The sequence below is a fragment of the Hippocampus guttulatus genome, chromosome 8 (genome assembly GCF_054856545.1).
Source record: "Hippocampus guttulatus isolate MCC_2025c chromosome 8, RoL_Hgut_1.0, whole genome shotgun sequence".
Classification (NCBI taxonomy): domain Eukaryota; kingdom Metazoa; phylum Chordata; class Actinopteri; order Syngnathiformes; family Syngnathidae; genus Hippocampus; species Hippocampus guttulatus.
In genome coordinates, this window is record NC_141268.1 from 17,649,224 (window position 1) to 17,677,135 (window position 27,912).

The following is a 27,912-nucleotide window of genomic DNA, read 5'->3' on the forward strand; positions in this document are numbered from 1 at the left end:
TCTGCCATGGTACTTTAGGTCATTTAGTCTTTCGGTTCATTTCACTCTCGACGTCGCGACGCCCTCTTACCTACCAGCGGCTAACTTGTATGTTAGCACGTCACGCTTACGTTAGCTTGATGGAGTTGCGTCAAAAATACTAGATTTTGGGAAACATGGATTGTTTATACGTCCACGTGGATCACTGAACCAATTCTGCAGCTGGAGTGTATTAACATGTTGTTAAATACCGTAAGAAAATAATGAGAATCACCCAGGTCCCGTGGTGTAATGGTTAGCACTCTGGACTTTGAATCCAGCGATCCGAGTTCAAATCTCGGCGGGACCTCGTCCTTTTAATACCGTATGTGTGTAATTTGTGACTGAAGATCATAAATTATATTTTCGGATTCGAACATTTTTTAATAGTGCTTGTCTTCATTATTGTCGCGGGGGAACTGACGCCTGTCCCTGTTTGCAGATCTCAAATACCAAATTTAAGATTTTCATGTAATAATCAGGCATACACATTGGGCGTGTTTTTTAGCACTTTATTTCACACATAAAATATATTACTTCTTTTCCAGACGAACGTTATGAAAATTACATTTGTGCTGGTTATACTGTTTGTAAAAAAAAAACAAGTGAGAAACATAATAATAAAAACATCAAACTTGAAATATATTTTTACAATTGATGTCTTTGGTTTGGTTGCGTTTATTGTCTGTTACCAAGGATCTTGGTTGGTTTGTGAAAATAGAAACAAATCAAAGAGGTCAAGACCAAATATGTGGTCATTCTGAGGCATGGAGAAAGTGAGCTCACGTCTCTGTTGAAAATGACCTAACCAGTGTGACATGTTTCCCCAAATGTGAAACATTCCAGCTTTAAGGCATGATTTTGTTATATCCTGTCACAAAAAAGTTAATATCGATATTCTGTCTTTGAGTTGGTTGATTCATTTATGGCTGTGTTACTTGAGCTTGTTTTTTAATGCCTTTGTGTATTAGCTCAGTGCATTCCATATCCTTTCATCTTAAATACAATTAGATGTCGGTGTTTCTTTCGTGAAGCAGAGGAAAATACTGCCTGTCACAAGTACTCTGTTTGTTGGGCTAAATTTATCCGTCTCAAATTGGAACTTTCCCTCACTTTCGGTTTGATTTTTCAACAAAACCTCTTAATCTGAAAACTTATATGTATTACTTATACAAAGCACACGAGCCACGTTCTTAAACATTCTGCATGTAATTCTGCACATCGGGGAAGTCGAAACCGACATTTGATTACATTTGAAATCTCATGCACCCTGTTACCTGATAACATGATAAGATGTCCACTGTAGTAACCGCTGCCCCTGAAGGGGTTGCAATGTGCAAATGTGAAAAAAAAATATTTTTTTATACTCACATTTTAACATCTAATTATTTGCAACAGAAAAAAAATCATTCATTTTCTATCCAGCAAACTAATTGACACATAGTGGAACATACATCCACGGTTGATCAACAATCAATTCCACACAATCCGAAGAATTACAGATCCTCTTTGGTAATCCAATGTCAAAATGCCTGCTGCAAAAACAAATCAACAATCAAAACAACAAAGTTAGTGGTGGCCAAAGTCTTCTGCACTGTACATTGACTTCATGTTTCATCTGCGTAGCTGCGGGCCCAGCATAACCTTATTGATAAAGTTGACAATGGCCACAGCAGGTTGCTCTGGATCCAGCTCTGCGAAAAGGTGGCACACGTTCTCTGTGGGGCTGCCCGTTCGCCTGGCCACAAAACCAAACATCCTGGCGCAAAAATGAAAGAAACGGTCAGAAACTCCAGAGAGGAGCCATTTTTTTTACAGCATGAGCAACATAATGCAATCCATGTTAATTGCCGTGCAAAGTTGGCAGTATGACTTGCGAAAACAGGAACTCAAGCACTTACTTGCTGGACGTGCTATCACTGTTAGTCCATCTGAAGCACGGCACACAAATAGAAACAGAAGACAATTGCAGGAATACATAAATCAGGAGCTAAGACTGATGATCGAGACTCAAGACTTGCAAATAATTGCATTACACACACACACATCAAAAAAGCGGTAAGCACTGATGTTTCGGCCTTTATTAGTGACAACTGCCTAAAAGTTTGGAAGCACACACACATCCACACACTAGTTTTTTTTATTTTTTCTTATTCCCGGGGCGTTAGGTCTCACCTCTGGTCTTGGGGGTCAAGACTACTGAAAGTCACACTGCTGATGGGGTAGTGTCTCCGGAAAAATAACCTGTGCAAACACAACCGGCATCAGAAAATGTAGTCCAGTTTGAAATGTGTTGTCATCAACGTACAACATATTGTAATGATGTAACCGAGATACCTTCTTTTGCTGTCCGTTAGGGTGATGCCCTGAGAGGAAACTTTAAAATGGACCACTGTTGCAGCAGGACGTGGACTCAGAGCCAGTGTACTTTTGCTTGCTTTGGAAATCGCCTCCGGCCCCGTTAATGATTCCGTGTCCACGGAGTTCAGGTAAAGAACGTTGCAGGCTTTGGAGAGAGCACAGTCATGGATTCAAGGCGGTGTGCAGCATCGTGAAACTATATTGCCCTCTGCTGGTCAAAAGTAAGAACTGCTAAAATATCCTGCCGCGCAACTTTCCAAAAGCATCCGTCCATTTTTTATCCTTGTCCACTGCGCACCTCAAAGTAAAACACACGCGAGAATCCCCCTTCCCAAATTTCGACTGCTCTTTTTTATGCTAGACTGAACTAAACCGTTTTTTCTTGACGGAAGTGTCACTTTAGGTCAGCAAAAGTACTTCAACACAAGTGTTACCTGCTCCCTGTTTGAGGAGGTCAGCCGCTGTGCTTGTGTTTGTTACACTCCGGAGCTCCTGAAGATCCCCAACCAGATCTAAAACATTGTATACTCGTGTTACATAGCGTCACCTCATAAATAAATTTTTTTTCATTTTACACGGGAAAATAGTGGACAGTAGAACCTCCAAAGTCCAACCAAAAAACCCCAAAGTGGTACAATGCGTTGGACCAAAACTTCACAACTCCGCCGGTGATAGCAATGATGAAAAAGGTCACGATAACCACAGAACTGGACATGGATCTTATTCAACATAATAAAGCAATGCAATTTATGAAACAACAAACAATGATACAAATTAATTGTACGATGCAGGTTAACAGCGTGTAGCTCAGAGTACAACCAATTTGCAAACAAACACTGTTCATTTCAGATGGAGGTGAGTGCTCATCCGAGGTAAGTAGTTTTCTTTTGCGCTTGTATGAGTTGTAGATGTTAAAATGGTATATAAACAATACCTTTATGGTGAATAAAATATTTGATGGCGAAAGTGTGAGCAATGTATTCACTTAACAATTCCTTCAATTCACTTCACAAAAGAAAGAACATCAACATTAGAAGAACTTGGTTGTCAACGAGTGGAGGAGATTGTCTTCAGCTTTGAAGGTTCCACGGAGTATGACGTGAACTATGTATATATTACCTCTTTCTGGGATGCGAAGGGCACACGGCAAAGAGATGGGTGTGATTGAATGTTGGTACACCAGGGCTGATAAACTCCCTAAAGCAGGATTAAGTTAAAAAAGAAAAAAAAGAAGAAAATTGTGTACAGGTCAAAAATATGACAATCAATACTGAATAGCACACAAAATGGAGATCGTTTAGAGAAAATGAACTGACCAAAATACGCCTCATTCTGACAGCCCTTGATTTTGACACCCCGCGGTCCTGTCTCAATGAGGAAATGTCGCACAAGCTGTTCCACGGCATCTGCTGTGAGATGATGAATTGTGTGCGGGAGGTGAGTATGAAACTGTCTTTTGTCTACAGACTAGAGAAAAACAACAAAAGAAACCCCAAACTGTGACGATACCTTTTGTACCAGTGATGTTGGCATTAGGAGGGGGTGTGGCCACTTTGAGGGCCAGCCCGTAGGCACCTTGGAACGAATTACTGTCTCTAATGAGGAAAGTTCCTGGTTCCTTGTCCTTTAACACCGCTATGGCTGTGCAGGAGAATAAACACAGGAACGAGGTATACACCGAAACATACACCGCACTGGTGTATGTTCCTTAGGGTCAAACTCACCTTGGTCTCTGGAGATGCCTGGTTTGTACCAGTACTTTGAGCTATCTTGGACAAACTTTGCGTTGACCCTGATGTCCTCCCTGCTGCTGCTGAACTGCGCGTAGCCCTGCCGCTGCTCTGTCATAGTTGCGGGCAAAGTCACATTGTGCGTCGGTGAAGGCACCGGAGAGCCTCGTAAATGTGAAACGTGCCCGTTTAAGGATCCCGACGTTGATGAGAGTCGTTTCTTTTCTGGGAGTGGTGGCTGAGAGGCCGGGATTGTGATCGCAGTGTAGCCAGTGTAAGGGACATGGGGGACGTTTAGCAAAGGGTAGTAATAGGGTGCGAGCGGGAAAGTCGGCGTGTGGTAACCATCCGGCACAGGTGACGGTGGCTTGGTGTCAGTTGAGCCGGCTCTCTCAGGCGTTAGTCGATGCTCTGGTGGATCTGTAGTGGACGGGGAGCTGGGACCTGGGGACTCGGTTGGAGAATTTTGCAAAGAGTTGCTGGAAGGGCTCGGACTTGCCACTTGTGTTGTGCCGCTGCCGGACGGGTCGTCACCGGGCGCATTTGAGCTATTGATTTGGTCATCCACCGGGGTGATGATGATAGTGGCATTATGAGAGTGACCAGCAGCCTCGTCATTTTCTTTGACGTTGACTTCCTGGAGTTTCTTTCCATCAGATGTACGACTCTGAGAAAGTTCACTTGAAGGCGGTCTGATGTTGGAACTTTGGGATTGTTCCGTCTCTGCTATTGTAGGCGTTTCAATGCCATTTGTGTTGATTTCCAGTGCTATTGAGGCTTCTTGACTTAAGCTGCAAGTATGAAAAAAGGTCAAACTGCTGCATCCAGTGTGAATGGCTTCGATGGTCATCGTATCGGAAATCCTGCCAGACATCCTCCAAATGTCAATAATAAACTCGAGGTGCGATGAAAGCGAGTTGCTATTGCTAACAGGGCATAACATGTTTTTCTTAGCTGGAAAAGTTTCTGATCACCAACAAAGTTTTGGCAGAATTGTGAAAAGAGAGGCAAAACATTAAACGACTTCCAGAGTATAAATTGTGCTCTATTGTCGAAAAAGTCACCATTATATACGCAGGGAAGCAGTTTATTTCCAAATTTAGTTCGGAAAATCTAATGATGTATAAAAAAAATTACTGCCGTAACATAAACACAGGAATTGATAGCAAAGAACAGAACACGAACCTCAATTTGCCAAGAAAATATGCATCAGCTTTTTAATGAGTGAAATATGTTAAATGGTAAATGTGCTTTTTTTTTTTTTTGCTTTCAAAGTAACCAAAGCGTTTAACCCCCCCCCCCCCCCCCACCCACCCACCCTTATTCACTACGCCTACTAATGGCGAAGCTTCAGAAGCAACTGGGGTTTCAGTGTCAGGGCCTCAAGTTTAAACCCACAACCTACAGTTTGGGAGATCATTACTGACCCACACGAGCCATGCTGCCCCCAGCATTTTAATCTGAACAAAGGCGACCGTCTAAAACTGCCGGACAGGGCAATCGATGCCGATTTCCAATCATCCATTTCGCCAAGGTTTACCTACCTGTCTTCTGTGTGGGTGGGGCTGCCGCCGCCAATGACTGTATAGTCATGATCAGAGTCCAGAGTCTGAGCGCTTGATCTGTCAGGTCGACCCTCCGAACCCTGCGATATGTCAACCTCTGCACTAGGTATGGCCTTTTCTACTTTTAAAAAGTAAGAAACAAAAAGAATCAGACAAAGGTAGAATGCAAAATATATTATTCTTACTTAGTCCTATTCCTCTTTACCTTTGAGATGCTCCTGCTGCTGATCCTTGGCTCCCGCAGGGGTTTCTGGAAGTCTTCCTCCCCCAAGCGAGGGGCTACTGGCCGGCAAAGGAGAAGCTGACCCAGAGAGGTTACCCGAAGCATAACCCCGACTCCCGTGGCTGTCAACGGGAGACGACTGATAAGGAGAGCAGGGGCAAGATTGACGTGGAGGCGGAGGCGTGTGGTATCCGCTGCTGGCTCCATCCCGAATGTCTATCATAGGCTGGGGGCTGGGATAACTCTGCTGTGGTCCAAGGATAAACCTTTGCTGCTCTGCACCCTGCTTTAAAGCGGCAGAGTGACAGATGTGATAAGGAGGGACGGCTGATTTACATTGCCAGAAGTCAGCTTCCCACGGGTTTTTGTTTTCCCACAATGCCTCTCGAGTTTGTTGTAATCCCACTGCTTGGTCTGGATGCATGGAATGGAGCACTCTGACTGAGGCTGCCTGGTGCTCCCGCCTGCTGGAACACTCCCGGCAAGGGCAGCCAGGGGACTGATTTGGCGGAGCAAAGAACATCTCTCGGTATGGGCTTGTAAGTAGGGACTGGTGGGAAAGGTGAGAGCTCGGTGCTTGGCTGGCATAATGGAAGACTTGGCACTCGTCATTGTAGTGTCTGCTAGAAGCCGGAAGTGTGTGGCCGTGTGAATGTGGATATTCTGAAGCGGAATAAGGGAAGCAGGGTCTGTGGAGACAAGGTACAGATGGAGGTGGCTGTTCCCAGGCTAACTCTGGCAAAGGGTGGACACTATGGCGATGACAGAGTTCCATATGAGCCAAATGAGGCGGAGGGGACGCAGACTTGGATGGTAAGGTTGGCAGAGTTTGACTTTTGGGATGTTTTCTGAGACTGTTGCAACATCCAGCGCAGTGACCATCAGCTAGGCAGGGCTCTTGCTCCCATTGCCGCCCCACGCCTCCACACGTGGTACGAGCTCGACCGCAACACTCTCGCGCTAATCCTCCGGGATTTGACAGTTTTGCATCGTCTAAAATCTCGGTCTCTCTGTCCTTTTCTTTCCCCCGTACGCTCTCCCTTGTCTCGGTGTGTCCTTTATCCGTCAGACTTTCAGTCGTCTCGTTTCCAGGATGAGCGGTGAAGGATGAGCGGTTCTCGATGTGATCAGAGGGGACACGGCTAGAAGTGCCGGTGAGAATCTGCGACTGTTTGGCCATCTGCGTCGTCACCGTTGGGCTGCTGGCGAGGCACCCGTTGGGTGAGGAAGTTGGGCCAGGTCCTCGTCGTTTTCTCACCTGTGCGTACAGACTACCATCCAAAGGGCCCCTTGTATGAGAAATATCTGGTGGAAACAGGAAGTTAGGATTTATGAGCCACCGGAATGACTGAATTAAGGCTTAAACTGTGCTACGCTTTACACTAGTCACTAGAAATGCCCGGTGTCTGCAGACCTGTCTAGGTGGTGGCCATTTTGGCAGGGAGCGATGTTCCCCTCAAACGCACTACCCCAACCCTATTTCATTATCAACATATCGATTTAATTTGGGCGGAGCGGCACCCCAGCGCCATATATTGACCAGCTGCCGCCGCGTACTAGCTCAGTACTACAAACTGACTATCGAAGCTTGGTGATGCCATGGAACCACAACGTATCCAATGTTTCTCAGTGAGATGCAAACGAGTCCAATGAACACCACGGGATGCAACTATCTTACTCTCTGGGCTGTCTTGATGGTGCAGGTTCAAATTCTCGTAAGAGTCCCATCTGACCACTGGATCTGACGCGTTGTAGTTCACTTTGACGGAGGGTTCTGTCTTCTGGTTTTCTTGAAAGCGTACATGAAATTGTACTGAGTACAAGACAAAATACATCAATGATGTTCAAGATTTCGGGAAGTGGAAATATTCACCGTTTATTTTTTCCAGCCTGGTAGAAAATATAAACTCCACTGCAGCATCGCGAGGGAACCTGTCATCTATAAAAAAAGATGTGCATATTAAACAGTGTTTAAAATATCACTGCGTCTACAGAAATGATAGAAGCACTCATAGAAATGATGTGAACTGTTTCTGAAATAGCACAGGCCTCAATCTAAATGACTGAAAAGTTCACGGGGAAACAACATTTCAAAGGTATTGTTAATCACTTTCACTGAAAAGTGGTATCATTCCGACATTGTGAAACAGGCATCACGCTGTAGCACATTGCTTGTAAGTCATTTTCACTCTTTTTTTTTCTCTTTTCCAAAACGCGGCCAACTATCCCATTTAGCCTCAATGGCATACTACACTATGGGGACGCCATTATTCTACCTGTGCAGGCTACGTCAAGGTCCTTCTTCCCAAACCACAGCTGGGCACCATGAATGGTGCACGTGTGGAACTGGATCCTGAATATCACCTCTCTCTCTGCTGCCTGGCTCCGTCGATGATAGCACTTGACCTAAGAGGAAGAAAAGTACTTTACGAAAAGGTTCATACATGAAATCGTTTCAAGCTATTTCTACGACATAGGCAAAATTGATTGGACAACCAGACCGTTACAGATGTAGTTTCTCACCATGATGTCCCCCTTCAATAATAACGCCGGCTCCATCGTCACACACAGCTTCCGGGACCTAGAGGTCTGCGGGTTGCTGGAAAGACCCCCAAAGTGCAAATCAGAGCTTGATTACAACCATACAAGAGAGCAGTCAAAACACAAGTCTGCTGAGTACATCAAATGTAAACAAGGTGAACTTGAACATAAGCAGTGGGGCAGCCACCATCTAAACATAGACGGTGACCAGTAAAGGGAACTTCTGTCTGGTGTAAAGTAAATAGAGAACATAATGGAACAACTAGATTAGTGACTACTCACTAGACACAGGAAGTGTAGATCAGCTGTAGTGATTGGTAGATCTTTACAAATGGAAAGTAACCTGCAAAAAAAACAAACAAAAAAAAGCTTTGTTTTTGCATCAACTATTCATAAAGTTGAACACCAAGGTATTCTTGAACAACTTTACATAAAACTGACCTCCTCCCGTCTGAAAATTTGGCAGTGATGGAATATGAATCTGATGGAGGAACAAGGGACTGCTATTCATTTTAATGGCACCTGACAGCAGGCCACCAAAGTAGTAGATGTACCTGAAGATGGCAGGTGAGGATCAGTCGATGATGGAAACAGAAGAACAATGAAGACATTCTCTATTCGGTTGGATTTGTGTCTACTTTCAGACTGGTTCATCGGCACAATCGAAGAGATTTTAGTGTGCGTAAGACTTCTTTCAAGCTGTAATTGACCAAGTCTACCACGAGGTTGCGCTGCTGTTCACCAATCGTGCTTGTCGTCACTTGCGAATTCAACCGTCAAGTGTACCTAATGTTGTGGCTTGTGAGTGCAAACCTCAACACAAACGTCTTAGGGGGCGACACCTGTGCTTGTGTGTGTCCGTGTGTGTGTGAGACCTGTTCTGAGAGGGCTGAAGGGAAGAAGAAACTTTGTCCTCGCAAAACTTCCGCATGGCCAGTGTGGTGAGCGCCTGTTCCGCTCTGCGGACACACGACCACAATTTAATATAGAAATGTGAATGACACTGCTATGACTGGAACAACATAGTTAGAATTCATGATGCCGATTATTCGTCAAAAGATACTGCTGAAATTCTATAAAGTCTTAATTATAAGAAGCTGTTCAAGGATAATTATGACTTAAAAAATATGTTGCTGAAAGGACACATACCGGTCTATGTATAGCAGTGTCTGTATACAAACAAAAAAATATATTTTCATGTGGTATTTCCCCTTTTTAACAAATCTTTCCGTTGTATGACCTGAATTATGAGAGGCACGTTCCATAGGGAGGGAAACTTCATTTCTTAATAATTGAACAAATGAATTACCCTGCTGATATCTTGCTGTAGTGCATGTAAGCCGCCACAATGACACCTGTCTTCCCTTTGTTTCCCTGTCAGGGCAAATGACAATATAAATCTGAGAAGGTCTGAAGTGATTCACGGTGTGCCACGTTCAGGTTGCCCAGACCTTACAGTGGAGAACCGCTACATTATTGGGATCAGCGCTCAGCCACGTCTCCATGGCCTTACACACGGTACAGATCCTGTCCAAAGGTGGAGCGTGGAGATCAGGCCAACCGAAGTCCTGCACCTGCAGCGCAACAAGAGGTGGGCATTAAATATTACGCGGCTTTGGAATGACGTACACTTTCAAATTGTACCTTTGGGATGAGTCTTGTGATGTCATGTCTCTTTTCTGATAAATTCAAAAGCTAGAGGGAAAACACAGTGACTTAGATATTCATATTTCAAACAATGCCAAATGTTTTGGAACAAGGTGGACATTATTCTGTTTGTGCTGATCAACCGCATAACTTTCTTTGTCAAGGTTATTGCAGATGTCTTGGGTGTTATTATATGATGCAGGTGATCTATATGAGTTACCGGCATGAGGTGTAAATGCATCAGTTAAACAAGCGTGGGTATTTAATTTTTTTTTTTTTGTGACCAACCAGAAACTTGTCCTGGTGCTTGGATTTAAGCATTGTCGCCATTCCCTGCAGCTCGGCGCAGTATCTCTGTTCCTCAAGCTCTGGCATGAAGAAGACCGAGATGATCCTCTCCGTGATATAAGTGAGGTCAATGTCGTAGTGGCGCTCCATCACCTGCTCCATGACTTGCTCCTCACTTTTACTTCGAGACATTGAAACCATTTAAAACGGAAATGCTGTGTCTTTCTTTCAGGAAAAAAAAAAAAGGATGCTTTCCATGTATCATCGGTGGCTACGATACCTCGGCATGGAGCTTCTTTTCTTCAGTGATGTAGATTTCATGGAATCTTGCTGAAAACCATACAGAAATGTGGCTTGGTGAGGGTAATACAAATATCTCAATACGAATGCATGGCCAAGCATACCTGCTCTGGCGTTGAGGCACAGATGGTAGACACCTGGAAGAATATGCATGAGGTTAGCAATGGTGAAAAAAAACAAAAACATTCACATTTGCAAATAAACATGTCTGAAAGAACGAAGAAACGCTGAGTTGCGTGACGGATCCTGCCTCTAAATACTCATCATAACGCACTTCACATTAAATTACTGTAACCTCACCGTATGGCATTCTGCGCTCGCAATCACATCATCTCAACCAAGAAAGAACCCACGCTCTTAAGCACCCCCCGCAATGAGCCACAGGTTTAAAAAAAAAAAAAAAAAAAAACATTCAGGCTTTTGACTTCCACTGGAAACCTTGTTAGGCAACACATTGTCAACTTTTCACCTTTGAACCCTTCAACCAGAATGAGTGGCATCCAAGTGGCCCTCTCAGACGTTGGGCCGGCCAGTCGCTGACAGGTGTCAGCAACAAGTTAACAAGTCTCATGCCTGTACAAGTGAATGCTTCCTCTGACAAGAAACATTGCACACAGTTATTGTCAAGCTGAGGATATTGTTTAGTGTACATCATAACAATTCGGGCAAGTAGCTGCCTATGGCGCTGAGTGAAATTTGATTTTCCAAAACAGAGGCCTTCAATCCGGGCGGCCCGGTAGTCCAGTGGTTAGCACGTCGGCTTCACAGTGCAGAGGTACCGGGTTCGATTCCAGCTCCGGCCTCCCTGTGTGGAGTTTGCATGTTCTCCCCGGGCCTGCGTGGGTTTTCTCCGGGTGCTCCGGTTTCCTCCCACATTCCAAAAAACTTGCATGTCAGGCTGATTGGACGCTCTAAATTGTCCCTAGGTGTGAGTGTGGGCGTGGATGGTTGTTCGTCTCTGTGTGCCCTGCGATTGGCTGGCAACTGATTCAGGGTGTCCCCCGCCTACTGCCCGGAGATGGCTGGGATAGGCTCCAGCACCCCCCGCGACCCTTGTGAGGATCAAGCGGTTCGGAAAATGGATGGATGGATGGAGGCCTTCAATCCTTAATGACTCAAATGTCTTCAAATGCTACCAGCACAACAGCATTACCATGTATTTTTTTCTAAATCAGACAGCAATTACATTTACCATTGAGTATAAAACAAAGTAGTATCACAGATTGCTTCACATTCACATTTAGTGAACGGCAAGTCGTTGATCATAGCGATGCTAAAAATATCTTAACTTTTTATCTGGTTCCAGTTAAAGATAGTCTTGTTTAAATGGACCCTCATTCGAAATCCTCACTGTAGACGAGGAAACCATGAGATGCTATCTTGCTGCTGGAGGCTGTAAATTTCCCCAGTGTGGGACTAATAAAGGACATCTTATCTTATCTTATAGCTCATTTCACATTTTACAACACAATGCAGTCCCCGTCTGTTTTTTTTTTTTCACACTTCACCACAGCTCCCGATTAAGTCTTTCTTTCAAGCACATACACACGCAGATGGGAAATATGGGGCATAAGAGACACAGTGGGACATAAGAGGGCGTGTAAACGTGACCGTCGGGGCAGAACACCTCTCCTTTGGTCGGTTTAATAACGGTGGTTAAGAGGTTGGAGGGCGCTCGGCTTCAGGAAGCAACAGTAGGAGACAGACTACATCCACGTGCATCAAAAACACATGCACGTAGAGGGTCTTGACATATAAAGACAACAGAGAGAGACACTCGAGTCAACAGGAAACAATTTGCAACAGGATGTCAACGCTGGTCAAGAGAGGTTGAGCCATGCACATGCATGTGTATTTGGTAGCAAGCTGCAGGCTCTTGGTGAACGCGTGTGGAGTGTGCGCAGGAGCCACCGGCGGGGGCGGGGGGTTGGGGGGGGGGGGGTGTGTTACGGCATCTGGTTCGGCTTGTCTTGTTCATCAGTGTGCTTTACGGCGGCGCCAATGACAGCACGCCACCACGGCCTCGGGGACTGACGGGGTGCCTACCGGTCGGACTGGTGAAAGCTGACATCAGACAGGGGGAGAAGTGACTAAGCCTTCTCATTTGAAAGTGGAACGGCAAAAATAACCAGAGCTTATTCTACATTACACCATCTCTCAGTACGTCCGCTAAAGGTGAACAATAAGAATGGCAGCCTCATCATTTAGGAGAGGCTGAAAGTATGAGGCAGTTGCAATTCCTTTTGAAGTCTGCCTTGACACCACACGAAGCCTCGCCTCAGGACAGGATGAGCACAAGTATCTGGGCTTTCCCGTCATTAACAACACGGGACAAGAGAGGACACCGTGAAGAGCATCACGAGCAGAAGTGAGTCCAAAACTTGTACAAAAGGTGAACAATGCAAGCTAAAACGGACTCTGTGTTGGGGAGCAAATAGAGAAGCGGGCAGACGGTGAGCGAGTGATGTGGATGGGATGGGGTAGACATGTCAACAGCTGAAAATGCCTTCTGAGCAGAGCACAAAGATGTCAGACAGCTATTTTCATCAAGCCCCTTAATATAGATCACGAGTCCCTCTGGAACGCTTAAAGTTTCCTTTCGCATTTGATCATTTAAAATGTCCAAACCCCACCACTAGCGCCAAAATCATATACTGTACATACAAACATGCATGTTGCCTGAAGACCAGCCACAACATCATGAACACATGATCCTGTTCTTGTGCGTCTCCAGCAGGTGGCAGTGGAGTGCGTTTCCTCCAGCGTGCACACGTGCTGCCAATTTGATCATCACGCTGAACCAAGTATTTGCGGACTGCCAAGATCCCATGTCTCTGTCGGATTATTGACCTTGTTGCTGCTATTGCTCAAGTGTTGTTGTCTAGATCTCTCGATCTCGTCATTTGTCGCTTTTGCGATTTGTAAATATTTGGAGTTTTTAGTCTTTCTTCTTGCTCATGTTTTTGTTTTTGTGAATTGGACTTTAGTCATTTTGTTTATATTTCAGAGTTTCTTTTCCCTTGCCTTTGCAAGCGGTTTTTATTCATGTCTTGTTTTCCTGCTTCTTTTGACCAGCAATTGCAGTTTTATACGTTGTCGGTGCGCTTTTGCATTTAATAAATATTTTTGCACTGACTTTTGTTTGTGTCAACCTTTGTGGGATCCGATCGCCATTCAGTTCGTCCCAGAACTGTGTCAGACCACTTGCCCACCCAATGATATTGTTTTGCGGTATCAAAGTAGCAGAAAATTACAATGGTAACCATGCTCAGTTTTGATTAACCCTATTAGAGAGGCATCCATTTAACATCATGTTTATTACTGCGCTTGTCGTTTGCAGTGATGAACACTGTTACTGCATCATAACGACAGTTGTCTCATATTTTTGTTTCCTCGTTTACAGTAGTTACATGCAGGGAAGTGAAAAATCTTATGAATACACGATTGCAAACTACAGCGACGATAACAAAAACATTGTTTAGCTTATACCTCCTTGATGGAACTCTTTTATTGGATAGCGTTATATCGTACAAGTGCTTTGTCGGTATAAATACCATGGCAATTGATTAAAAAAAAAACAAACAAACTGTGAAGTCCATCTGGAATTATTAATCCTGCCAGCATGGTGACAACTTCAATATTAAACAAAACCAAACAGCACGGTTATTGCTCCGTGATGGATATGAGGAAATGAAAAAGATGCAAACAGGAGGTGCATGCAGCCACGTGTGTCCCTTGTCACTTTAGATAAGGCCAAGAAAAACGTGCTGAATTAAACCAAGCCGAGTATTATCGTAGTTTGCCCGGTCGCAACAATAAATAGTTGCTTTGGGAGGCAATATGTCAACATGTTAATCTGGTAACACAGATGCTCATCAGCCAAATCCATTGCTGACCTAGTGAGGATACCTCATCTCTACATGCTCCTCAGTGATCTGCTTTATTACCTGTGGAGAGATGGTAAGCCAAAGGCAGTTCATCGATAAAAGCAATACAAGTGTCCAAACTCGTCCCTCCAAACAAAGACAATAATACACCACTGGTGTTTACAAGATCTGGACATCGTCCTGTCACCATCCTCACAACCATACAATTGCAGAACAGCTGTTGTGCAGGGGAAGATTTTGGAACCATGTGTACATCACTCTGCAACATTAGCATCCATCATATTGTTGATGGTAGAACAGCTGATTAACATTGCGGGGGGGGGGGGGGGGGGGAGTTTTGTCTCTGCTTGGTGCCCTTGGGTCAGATATGATGCATGCAAATAAAGTAAGGTTTACATGGTTTTAAGCTCCAATAGATGGAGTCATTTAAATCATGTTCATCCGTCTTTGATACAATTTCTTCAGTTCAGTGTCTCCCGGAGCTGTCCCAGTTGATTTCCGGCAAAAAACAAAGTACACTTTGGAAGGGCCGCCGGTCAATTGCAAGGCACACATGTATAAACAACCATTCACATTCACAGCGGCACTGAGTGGGAACGGAACCCACGAGAGTGAACTGCTACCATCGTACAATCACTTAACTGTAATATTAAAAATTCAAACGTGCATATTTATTTTTTTTTGTGGGTCACACCGCGTGTCTATTTTTAAGATGCAGTATACCGTATTTGCACCAGAAGAAATCCTCTTTTGGAGCAAAGTAAAAACACTCCATCCATTGTTGGAAGACTATACCATCAGGGAATTACGTGCTGCATGAACAGAACAAGTTGACCACTCACAACAAGAGACACCACACAGTAGATGTATGGACAAAATAGACGTTATAAACTAAACGGAGTGTCCGTGCCGAGTGCAATTTATTTATTTTTTACCTCTCAACAAGCAGCTTCAGTCCTTGCCTCCCTCTCTGAGCAGTCCAGTCTGTACATTGGCATACACAGCCTCCCTCCGTCCCTCTCTCGGTCACACACACAAACCCATTGCTCACTCTCTCCCGCTCTGTCTCATATGACAACACGCATGCACCCTCGTCCACAGTGCCAGCAGCACTCACCACATAGCTTTTTTTTTTTTTTTTTTTCCTTTTCCCCCTCCCGGCCTGTTTATGGCGCAGGCCACACACACCCACATGGTAAAACATGCCTCCCCTGTGGAAGGACTTGCTCTTGCTTTTGCACTCATCACACACATCAATGCACCACATGCACACAGTGGGCAGATTGAGTATGCCCAATGACCTCAGGATTAAAATGTCTGCAAGAGACAGAGGACAAAATGCACAAGTATAGCTTGAATTAAAAAAAAAAAAAAGAAAAAAAAAAGGGAGGATGAGATAAAATCCCAATTCCGGACCAAAAAAACGCACACACAACACTGACTGGCAGATTTAAGTTCCCAGAAAGCCATAACACACACACACACACACACACGCACACGCACACACACACACACACACACGCACACGCACACGCACACACACACACGCACACACACACACACACACACACACACACGCGGCCCCGCCAGCTGCCTCTCACCTATTTGTGTCCTCTACACCAATCACTCCATGGCATGCATCCATGGGACTCTTGTTATTTTCTATATTTACACTCTTCTTCCATCCACATTGATCATGGTCCTTGGTGACCACTGAATGTCCAGCAGTCACCCATTGCACTTGTATTTGTCCATCTCCGTGGTAACCGAGTATGACATTAAAAAAAGAAGGAAAAGAAAAACACAATAATCCTCTTTTAGGGGCAGGCTGCGAAGGCACAACAGCTGGTAGTGTCCAGTGGCGCACTATTAGGTCATTTTGTGTGAGATTTGAAATCCCGTAGGGATTGGAGGTGACCAGTGTTCCGCACAAGGGTCATGTGGTTAATGTGCCCGTTGTGTGGCAGTTTGGGAAAGCCAACTTCAGCTAGCGTCCCATTTTCTGTGGTCTAGGACTCAGGTTTTTCCAAGTTCTTCCTGACGAAACACATCCAAACATACCTATGAAGGCAACCCTTCCTGTTCCCACATTTTTCCATACAGTGTACTGGTATGTTTGTATTGCCTGCTCAATCATGAGTATTATTTATTTCATGCACCATACAATTCTGTCCATAGAGACCATCTGTATATAAGCAGCATTATTATTTTTTCATGCATAAACCGCTTTAAAAGCTGCATGTATTTATCTGCTTTATTTTTATGTTTCGTTCATGTTAGGGGTCGTTATGGCTGTTGGTCATCATAACGTGCGTGTGTGCGTGCACGGTCGATCGCAGAAGGTTGGTTGGCTTGAAAAGTAGATCTTTGATCAAAAAAGGTTGGGGACCCCTGGTTCAAAACATAAGTGTCAAAATCGGATCCTCGACGGCCTGCATGTTTTAGATGTTTCCCTCCTCCAAATCAACAAGCTCTGATCATGATCCTGTGGCTTTTAGTTCAATTTACGGTATGTTTCACATTTTTCTATATGCTGTCATAATATATTAGCAGTAGACAAGAAACAGGTCCACATTTAATACACGTTGTGCAGCAACTGAGACGTAACCGCTGTAGGTTATACCACAATGAATTACTCATACCGACCTGGCCGGCTGCTGTTCGAGAGGGGAGGGGGGGAGGGGGGGCTTTTCCAAAGCACACATCTAGGTCAGCGAACACGCCTCGTCCAAGTCCGTGCTACGAACCAGCCAAGATTGTTCTTACTGTGGCTTCACATGCCTTGCGAACTGTCACCATACACTCCACAAACAACAAGTAGAGCTGAGAGATGCGTTCAAGGACCGGGTGAGCTCTTTGAGCTGACATGGACGTACGCGCTGAGGATTTCAGCTCACCCTTGCAGAAAGCAACAGAGCTTTCTGTTGTGTGCTGGCACACGTCATATCCGCATCCCGTGGCGAAGTGCTTCTCAGTGAAGGCATGGCCCACTGCTTTGTATCGCTGCAAAACAAACCGGGAGGTCTTGTCACCCGTTTTCTTCCACCTTTCCACACGCCACAACTAAAACCCTGCTCATTGAACTTTCTCTTCACCTTGATTACAACCTTCCCAAGTGTTCTTTTCAACTACACAGCTGTAGAAACACACAGCGTAACTTGTGTGGACTGCTTTTTGGCACTCTTGCGTAAGGGTGTCACCTGCAGCTGCACCATACCCAAGGCCCGCCACACACTGATCCACCTGACTGTAGTAAGTAACCGAACTGGAAAAAAACCCCCAACAAGTTGGCGATTGACTTTCGCACATATAGGACCACTCGTCAGCATGGAAACCCCCCCCCCCCCCGTTACCCACGGCGTTATCGATAAACAGTGTTTAAAGCCTCCACATGTACTGTGTTACATTTTGTATTTAGCCACAAACAACATTTGTCAAGGAAGAAGCGGTTTGCTCTTGGCCACTATAGCTATAATAACACAAAGAAAGGAATAAAATGAAAGAGTGGATATTTTAGAGGCCGTTGGCGCCGTTCATTTCCTGTACTCTCCAAAGGTTCACGTTTTCATCCACTGGTCCACACATGATAGGTAAAAGGGGAGTGACCAATTTTTTTTGGAATAATCTTTCTGACACATTAGTTAAAACTGTCATTATGATCTGACAGTATAATACGGTAAATATGATCTGTGGAAAAAGCACAATCTAAAATAAAATAAATACCATAAGTGTTATAATAGCACTCCGTAACAAATAAGGTGAGCCTCTGGAATAAAAAGATACCGTAACAGGTCAGCGTGAGTCCATAGAAGATTACCTGCTATGAGTGTGCCCGCGAGTGCATGACGAATGACTGACCGCCTCATAAATCACACATACTGCCTCTGATTTTCCCTCAGGCGCGGTGGTTTCTTACAAATTTAGAGGCGTAAGATGGGTCAAAATGGCTTTTATTAATATCATAATTAAAGCCTGGAATATTTTGGGCAAAATTGCAAACTCCCAACACACACACACACACACACACACACACACACTGCTACGGAGTCCAAATTTGCAAATACTGTACAGTAGAGCATGACTCCATCCTCCCTCCAAAAATGCCTTCTAGTATGAATCATATTAAATCAACAAGTTTTTTTTCTTTTAATGGGGGGAACGGGGAACATTCATCCTTCAGATGAGTGGCTGCAAAACACCCTACCTGTACACACTTCTGTTCCTGTAAAACATACATACATACATACATTTTCCGAACCGCTTTTATCCTCACTAGGGTCGCGGGGCGTGCTGGAGCCTATCCCAGCCGTCTTCGGGCAGTAGGCGGGGGACACCCTGAACCGGTTGCCAGCCAATTGCAGGGCACACAGAAACGAACAACCATTCACACTCACACCCACACCTAGGGACAATTTGGAGTGTTCAATCAGCCTGCCATGCATGTTTTTGGAATGTGGGAGGAAACCGGAGGACCCGGAGAAAACCCACGCAAGCACGGGGAGAACATGCAAACTCCACACAGGGAGGCCGGAGCTGGAATCGAACCCAGTACCTCTGCACTGTGAAGTCTGCGTGCTAACCACTCGACTACTGGGCCGCCTCCTGTAAAACAAATCCCTGAATTTCCTTAGCCTTGAAAAAACATTTCCTGCACGGCTTGAATATTTTTTTCCTGCCTTTTTCCAAGGCCTGGATTACAGGCAGAGTATTTAACCCCTAACTCCAATACACAAGCACCTTTTGATTATTCCAACACTGCACAGTTTCACGGACACCCGCTTGAATTCTGAGCTCATTCACTGTGATGCATTATAAAAGAGCACTTTCTCCTATGTGTTGTGAATGGACTATAAATCCTTTATGAATAGATATGTATAATGCATGAAATAGCAACTTTTAACTTGAGCTGTTTTTTTTGGGGGGGTTACATAATGTAGAGTGAACATGGTGCCCCCCCCTCAATAATGTCCATGTGTTTTTAATTAATTCGTAGTTATTCTACTGGTCTTAAGTGGCATGTTTACAGAGGGACGATTATTAAAGAATGCCATTAGTTGTAGATGGTAAACATATCCACAATAGTTCTCAGTTCAGTTCTTTCTAGCAGCACGTTTTATAAAAACCTGTTCTTGGTTGTTTGATGAATAGTGCTCAGGTTTGTATGATAAACATGCACAGCCGGTTCTTGTTAGTTTACTTAAACAGCGGACAATTTCCTGCCTGAAATCAACACCAACAACTAAGAGCCACTTTTCAATTTGATTGTCCCCAAGATCTCCATCTGTTTTGAGCAATATCCATCACAAGGTGGCCATGGTTAAAATACACCGTAGGCAGATTAGACCTGGACCTCATGATCGCAATCAACGATATTCTTTTTGATGATATGCTCTGTCATCGAGCTGCCAATTGCCAATAGCCAAGGGCGCCATCTACGGGTCAAATTATAGCAGTGCAGCTCATCCAACAAAAATCGAATATTGATGGGCAGGCACCAAGAAACGAAAGAAAAGGCACACAGCACTGTGCCTAAAAGTCATAATTAAAGCTCTTGCTAATGGAGATGACTAATTTCTTTTCACGTAGCTCTAATACACCGTCAGGATGTAGGGGAAAACCCACAAAAGCATGGGGAGATCACGCAAACTCCACACTGATTTTGAACACAGAACCTCTCAAGTCTTAAGTCAGACTTGCTCACCACTCGTCGACTGTGCTGACGTTTTAAAAGCCATTAAGTGCGAAATAAATGTGTCCACTATAGACTTATATAAGATTAAATGACTCGCGGTAACATTAAGAACAACTGAATGCTGGAAATAGTAACGGTGTTGCTCAAAAGCCCTGTACCAAAATTGAGCTACTACTCCAAGCCATCACTTTTGAGATGAAAAAGGTTTAAGGGTAACATTCTAGCTGTATCCCCCATTTTGGTGAGGTCGTTTTCAACCATTTTATTTTGTTTGTGTAACAGTGAAACGAAGCTTGAGGGACGTTGCGTCTCCAGGGGGATCCCATGACTGTCAGCAGCAGTGTTAAATTGACGTGGTAAAGGCCCCCACCCATTTGGAGTTTTATGGCCAAAGTCTGTGTCACTCTCCAAGCATGTGAGACCACTGCACACGTCCACTCTACTTGTCTTTTGCTCCACTGTTGTGAATGATGTGAATGCTTGCTCGAATAGCAGGCTAGCTAGTTCAAGCTATGTTGCGCTGTGACTAACTGAAATGCGTGAGATGTGGGTGTCCTTAACAATACACATCAAGGAGTTTGATTAATGTACATGATTTGAAATTTGGTAGTTATGAGAAAAATCTTCCAGTAGTAGTAGTTGTTCCTATTTGTAGAACCCCTGGAAAAGAATAGTAAAATGACCACTTCGAAAAACGTCCTGTTTTTTGAAAATTTATTTTTGGGCCTTTTTTAAAAACGGTTTTACTCATGCCATGGCGACAAAATGCTTTGAAAACAATTAAGAGGGTGCTAAAATGTTTCATGTGCAGGTTTCAGGGAAATGGAAATTCACGACTTTGATCAAATACATCCATTCATCCACATTCTAGACAGCATGGGTCCCCAACTCCTACCCCTGTAACCCGTCATTCATTTTGATACCAACAAACATTCTCACCGTCACTGAGTGGGAACCCAGAGTATGCTGCTTGCATGAAAGTCATGCGAGTACTCGAACCACGACAGTCACCAATGCAAAAGGTCACATTAACGTGGTGACTCATAAATATGAGGAGTGGACATTATGAGCTCAATCTTACAATATTTAACTACATTCTGTGATGATATAATCCATACGGAAATAAAACGTGTGTCAAATTCGTTACAAAATTTGGAATACTACGCAACTATTTTTTTAGAGCTTTTAATGTTGGATTTTAGAATGAAGTGTCATTTTAAAGCATAATGATGGCCAACAATGTTTGAAAATGAAATGTAAGATTTCAAGACTTCTGCGGAAACAGAGTGCATGGAAAATTGCTCAAAAAGTCTACCTATCTAAGAATTATAACAAAGTCTCTTCAAGAGGGCCTTCACACAAGTGCTTGGCCCCTAAAAATACACCGCTGCACCACACGTACACACACACTCTTGAAAATGAATACTGTACTTGAGTACCGTGACACACCCACTCCATGCTAAATGCATCGGCCTGTTTGGGTTTCCTTTCGTGACACCTTACTAGTGATGACATACATGGAGTCCCTCACACACACATGAACACATACACACACACACACACATACAGTCCAGAAGGGACGGGAGCAGGTGGTAAGCCAGGAGTATGCTCCAGTTCAAGCAGGGTATTTATAACAGCACGAGTAAGGGCAGTCACCTCTCAAGAGCCACAAAAATTCTGAAAATAGGTGCGGGAATATGTTTGTTTGTGTGCACATGTGAGACAGAGTGAAACACAGAGGGAAGGAAACTGGACAGTACAATTGTATGAAATTAAAGAGTGCCGAGTCCACCCATTCTGCAGAGACCATGTTATCATCATTTGGCAGACTCAAAGACTCACACGTGCAAGGAAATTCACACAGGCTCCTACGCACACAAAAGCAGGCTTTAAGGAATTTGACGCTACATGTGATCTTGGAAATGTTTTTATTTTTTTGGTTGAAATCCAGATGCCCATTGTAGATCGGACTCATGTAACCTAACACGTGCGTAAAAGATTTTCATGAAAATTCATGATAATAGCATGGCACTTTATTGGGGATTTATGACTTCTTTTAAAATAAAATGTCATGGTGATGTTCCAGCGCGCTACAGTGATACAGTGCTATGTCATGTTAAAACACATACATTAGAGGTGTGTGACCTCCTCCCGCAAAAACCGACAGACACTTTTTTATTACAGGCTTCATAAAACTTCACCAGAAGCTTCCATTCACAGCAATGTGTATGTGTGTGCGTGTGCATGTGCGTGTGTGTCATTCCAAAGTAAAGCTAGCAGACAGAGAGACGACGTGTCAAACCCTGCATAGTAACCTACACCACCACTTCCTTTCAACCCTTAACCCCGCAGGACATGATTAACGGCCATCACCGGACAGCTCATTTCATCAGTAACGATGTTCACTACATGGACACAAGTTTTGAGACATCACGCAATTTCATTTCCAATGAATCAACTGGTCAGCCCTTCTGCAGCTATTAAAGCTTGTGAATGTGGGATTTTTTTTTAATTATTATTATTTTAAATCTGTGATTTTGGTTCACAATTTGTCATAGATCATCTCAAAAGCATTGGCTGGGATTCTTCCACACGCCTTTATGAAGTCATACAATTTGCATTCTGAAGATGGTGGTAGTGTCTCATGTCAAGGTCTGATAAATTAAAGGAGAAGAAGTTGAAGTACTCCTAAATAAAATGCAGTACAGGTTCATCAAATGTATTTGCAGGAACTATTATTGCAAAAGTATTGCTATGAGTAATTAGGGTTTGAAGTTCGGTCCAGCTTTCAACACATGGAGTTGACTTATTAGAACTTGTAACAAAACACGTGTATCTTAAATCCCATATTTCCTCATTGGACTGACAAGAAATGCCACCAAAACATTACAGCCTGGCCCACCCGAAAATTTGGGTTTTTTTTTGTTAAAAAAAGAAATTTAATAACAAAGTGACATGAATAAATAGAGTACAAAATTTCTACATTTGTCTTTTTTTTTTTTTAATTCAATGGACTTTGTGATGCTCCTTCTGGTGTGTGCACCTCGGGAAACTGGGGACAGTATAATACAAACATAAGAAGAGTCATTTTTCGCAAGGGATGTAAAATATATACCCGTTGTCTGTCTTCATATGTTGCACCTCTATTTGTGTTCAAATATCAATAGCGTAAAGCATTATAACAGCTCGACGCCGATATTATTCATTAGTCAATGGCATTTTGCATTGCTTCTGAGCATCAAAACGTGTGATTGTCTTAGTTTAATGTTTAGTTTGAGAGTGAGCTTCAACTGGGAGTGGCATTCAACAGCTTGACGACTCCTTCGTGAAGACCGGCTCACTATCTGCCAAACAGCTGCTTGTGAGGTGACGTGAACTGAAATCACTGTCACCAAGTATTGCAGTCAAAGCAAAAAAATAAAAACAACTTCAAGAAAAAAAATCATCCAAGTTAAGATTTGTAAACCCCGCAATCGTGTAAGACTGCCTGCCACATTTCCAATTCGTGGAACAGCACTTGTTTTGGAATCTGAGACTAGGCAAGGAGTTTTTCAGGTTATAAAACGAGTTGTTAACATGCCATGCAGTACAGTTGTTCCCCCACTCACCTCAGCGAGCTGCAGGATCTCAGGGAGTACCTCAGGGTCGGTCTTTAGAGCTGTGTCTTCGGGGTCATCTTGGTGGTCCTTAATCCTCCTGGTGACCAGGCTGTGAATGCATCCCATGTTTGCAGCCTTTGGTGGCCCTTCACATCAATTCTGTTCTCCTCTGAAGTTATGTCGCCAGAAGAGAACCTCTCAAAGCTTGACATCCGAAGTCCGCTTGCCCAACATGATCCGACCTCCTGCTGACTCCCGCTCCTCTGGCAGGGGACTTCTTCTCACTTCTCTTCTTACAACTTCTCCTGCCACCCTCCAATTTCCCTCACACACTTCCCAGTCCTCTTACACTCCGGCTTTCCTCACTCTCAAAGCATGCGGGTGCACACTCAGCACCTCCCGCCTCCCATTCCACTTGCCAGCACCTTCCTCTGCCTCTGAAGACCCTCAAATGCGACACTCCCTTGCCGAACTCACCACAGACCCTCCTGTCATCCGCCCTCTCTTTCCATCGGGCTCCTTTTGCTGTCTCTGCATGGGGGGGAGAAGGGGGCAGCTGTTTATGGTCCTTCCTCTTCCCCGGTTGGCTTCACTTCAAGCCCCTCTCACTCTCTCGCAGAAGGAGCTGCTTGCATGCAGCCTGACCCATCCAGACTCTTTCTAGTCTGCACACCACCGCAGGATCGAGCCTTCTTTGGGCTCCTTTTCTTCACTGAGACGTGTGCTTGACTTCATTTTAGGACGCGGCTGTAGATCTGCATTAAAAAAAACCTTGGGGTGGATAAAAGATTTGTTAAAATGTTATTGTTTGTCATCTATATGTGCATTGTTTTTCAACAGTGCGGCTCGTGAGCCATATACGGTGGCGCACATCCTAACCACACCTATGACAAAATTGCCATTTTGACACTGGAAAAAATATGTGCACATGTGCAAAATATGTTCTCTTAATACACAAAACTGCTGAACAGCAAAGCAACATTAAGTGCAAGAACTCATTTCGTGCAATTTTTTTTTAACATCAATCCACTCAAAATTATTATGTAATTCAGGTACTATGTTTGTCCTGAATGTCATCCCAAATCCGCAAATCATTAGGCCTACTCACGCAGTACAGGGCAGTATAAGACCTGGGGCAAGTGCAACTGACATGATATTGCCATCTAGTGGTAAATGGTGAAATTACAATTAACTGGAATATGTGACTTTAATAAATCCATTTGGAGGAAATTTACAGGAATGACAAGTTAATTCATATTGTGAAAAAAAAAGTTGACTTTCAACAAAAACTCATTGTATTAGACCTCAAACTGTGGCATACCTTATCAAATTGAATCATTGTCGCACTGAGTCACATCGTTCCACTTTAAAATGCAACATATTGTGTCGTGTCTCCTGTGGTGTCAATCAGGATTCATTGTTCAGCTTGAAAGTACTCTAAGACCGCAGCGTTTTTGGCAGGAAAGAGCAGAAATAGACTGATTTCCATTCTTGATTCCACTCCACTGGGACGGAATACAATGATTGTCTGTGTGCTTGAATCTCAACACGGCTCGCCTTCTATGCACCACACGCTGAACTGTACAGTAATTCCTCAGACAAAACTCGGCTTTTAGCAGACTGTTGGGTAGAGGAAAATTTCAAACAAGAAGTTCTTTCTACGAGGAGGTTTTAAACTGCTCGAGGTGTTCTTCGGCTTTATGGCCGGTACCGATCTGTGGATGCAAAATAAAGGAGGCTTCAGTCCATGAACATGTTAACATTTACTGTACAACCAGACAGTCAGTCACAGGTTTATGATTGATGACATCTTCAGGCACGAGAAGAGTAGGTAAATGACACCAGGACCTAGGCTGTCATATGCTGTGACGGGTGATGGTGTGTGCGCGGGTGAGCGAGAACCAGCTGCTGACTCACAAGGCGACACAGGTGGGGGGCCGGAGCCGAATAGTCTCTTTCAGGATTTCCAAACCTTCCCAGCTCTCGATCCAACTGGGAATTTGGTTCTTCGTCGCACAAAAATATACTGGGAAAAAAAATGATGCGTCAATAACATGAACTACTGATAAAGAATGCAGAATATGTGAATTAAAACGTGTACATGCTTGATGGTCAATAAAGTTCATCAACTTCAAAGCAGGCTTACCTGGAAGGCCAGCACACTGTGCGCTGCAGCCGAGCACAACTGGTGTGCACCATGGAGAAAAAAAATTGTCAGTTGGCGACTCAAACCCATCGACTAAAAACGACTGAGCACCACACAACTATCGACGTGCTTCAACTGAAAAACGGCATCCCTGTATTCGGTTTTGATGCTCAGATGGAGGATATTATTTAACGGAACCACAAAAAAATAAAAAAGGCCAACTGTCAGAAAGAAGCAGATTGACACAAACAAAGGAAATGGGCAATAAGGGAGACTGGGCAGAAACAGTATCAATGGCAGAATTTCCAGGCAAAATCCATCGCTGACCAAAAAGTACATAAGGAAAAAAAAAACCCTGGAAGCACATACCTTCGGTCGAAAGTGTGTGTGGATAAATCAGGTCGTCAATTTTATTTATGTAGCCCTTAATGGCAGAAATGTCTCACAGTTGAGGGCATGTGAAGGGGGGAAAAAACACTGCTTTTGCAACATCTAAAAAGGCATCATGTCTGTGGAAATTTGTAAATGTAAATTTAGCACTAAAAATGAACCAATGAAAAAATGACTTGTGACTTAAAATGGACTCGTGAGATCAATACATGTACTTAAACGTAATAAAAATGCATCTTAAATTTAGTTCAAACAGTAGTGCATCATCAATAGAATGAAAGGCATCCCATTTACGATGCTTGTAAATCAGAACACGTTATTGGCATGCTGACCTGACCTTCGTGTGAGTGAGTGCGAGATGAAGCTCAGCAGGATTCTTACCAGCTGCCACCAGGATTCCAAGCTGCAGTAAGGGGGGCCCGGCTGAAGAAACATTGGGGATATGTCCCTGCAGACCACACTACAAGAACATCTAGATGGCAAAAAAAGTTGTTGGGACATCACAACTGGAGGAAGTCATCATCCTATGACTGGCAGGACTGCAGAGGAATAAACGCATTTAGGCTTTAAATGTATTGCTGGTTGATTTCATTCCGATTGGGTTTCATAGCAGCCTGTGGATGTCAAGTTTCATGAATGTACTACTTTCAACATCATTTGGTTAGCTCAGTTGATTTTAATACAATATTCCTCAAATAAAAGGATGTTTTATGTAACCGATTACAAATGTGTGAACCAAATCAATATTAACAATTTGTGACTTTGTTCAGCTACATTTTTGGGACCAAAATCATTTTTATTCAGAGTTGCAAAATATAGTCAAGACAGAGGTTTTGGGTTCTAATTTTGTTCTTCAACCTTAGTTCTGTCCCAGAATTTCCCATTTTCAGTTAAAACAGCATTTAAGACCTTTGGCATTCTTGCCATTTCTTCAGGTAATCTGGAAAAAAAAAGTATCCTAAATTAGTCATTCACTACATTAGCTTTTTCAGCGCTGGTCCTTTTCGGACCCTTCTTTCCCCTGTCATGTTCAAAAAATGAAATAAAAATACAAAGACATACCTGGGAATGAATGCCTGCATTCTTTAAAAAACATTCTTGGCATTGAATGAGTTAACGTGTAATCTATAGTTCTGATTATAACAATATCAACTTGCTTTATTGGACCTCCTGTGAAAATTAAGCTACAAATAAAAATCCACTGTGCAATTTGAGGTCATCCAAGGAAACGGGGGGGGGGGGGGGGGGGGGGTGAGAATCTCATCTCAAAATCAGCTTCCCGTCCCCCTCAATACCCCTTCTAATGTACTGAATTTGAACATGTACATTGGTTTCACACTGCATATGTAAAATTCAAAAATAGGAAAATGACGTATACGTCATTTGAGAATAAGAAAATGACAAAAGTTGACCCACATTTTTAGCACGTACAACCCGATGGACATGTTCAAATAAAGGACATTGAAAGGACTTCTCCAGTTGTGCGCAAAAACGCAAGGCACTCGTCGATTGGCGTAAAGACAAA

The 27,912-nt window shown here is 43.6% G+C and overlaps 1 protein-coding gene and 1 non-coding gene across 9 annotated transcripts; one reads left to right on the forward strand and one right to left on the reverse strand.

The window, feature by feature from the left end:
• The first annotated feature begins 256 nt into the window (after positions 1-256).
• trnaq-uug (transfer RNA glutamine (anticodon UUG)) lies at positions 257-328 on the forward strand. Its single transcript has one exon. It is a non-coding gene; the product is annotated as a tRNA-Gln (tRNA).
• Positions 329-516: 188 nt separating this feature from the next.
• LOC147201559 (tensin-2-like) lies at positions 517-27,777 on the reverse strand. Of its 8 annotated transcripts, XM_086118716.1 has the most exons (28): positions 26,367-27,777; positions 25,998-26,036; positions 25,769-25,877; positions 23,861-25,566; positions 10,778-10,810; positions 10,654-10,703; positions 10,374-10,554; positions 10,083-10,133; positions 9,890-10,012; positions 9,748-9,812; positions 9,314-9,397; positions 8,880-8,992; positions 8,721-8,781; positions 8,421-8,496; positions 8,174-8,303; positions 7,771-7,836; positions 7,576-7,686; positions 5,880-7,202; positions 5,654-5,795; positions 4,104-4,900; positions 3,889-4,020; positions 3,696-3,788; positions 3,499-3,576; positions 2,814-2,891; positions 2,356-2,524; positions 2,194-2,262; positions 1,920-1,949; positions 517-1,777 (listed from the first exon to the last, which is right to left on the reverse strand). In XM_086118716.1, exons 4-28 carry the CDS (start codon positions 23,975-23,977, stop codon positions 1,633-1,635), a joined length of 4,317 nt encoding a protein of 1,438 aa, XP_085974842.1. In that variant the 5' UTR covers positions 23,978-25,566; positions 25,769-25,877; positions 25,998-26,036; positions 26,367-27,777; the 3' UTR covers positions 517-1,632. The 8 variants fall into 8 exon arrangements, with proteins under 8 accessions (XP_085974842.1, XP_085974841.1, XP_085974843.1 ...); XM_086118715.1 differs by having other exon boundaries at positions 25,998-27,777; XM_086118717.1 differs by having other exon boundaries at positions 5,654-5,792; positions 25,769-27,777.
• Between the last annotated feature and the right edge of the window lie 135 nt (positions 27,778-27,912).

Coding starts and splice junctions, on each gene's coding strand:
- LOC147201559 (XM_086118716.1), bottom strand. CDS start 23,977: ATGGGATGCATTCACAGCCTGGTCACCAGGAGGATTAAGGACCACCAA. Junction 8,782..8,879: donor AAATTTTCAGACGGGAGGAG/GTCAGTTTTATG, acceptor TTTTTTTTGCAG/GTTACTTTCCATTTGTAAAG. Junction 8,304..8,420: donor TATTGAAGGGGGACATCATG/GTGAGAAACTAC, acceptor TCTTCCTCTTAG/GTCAAGTGCTATCATCGACG.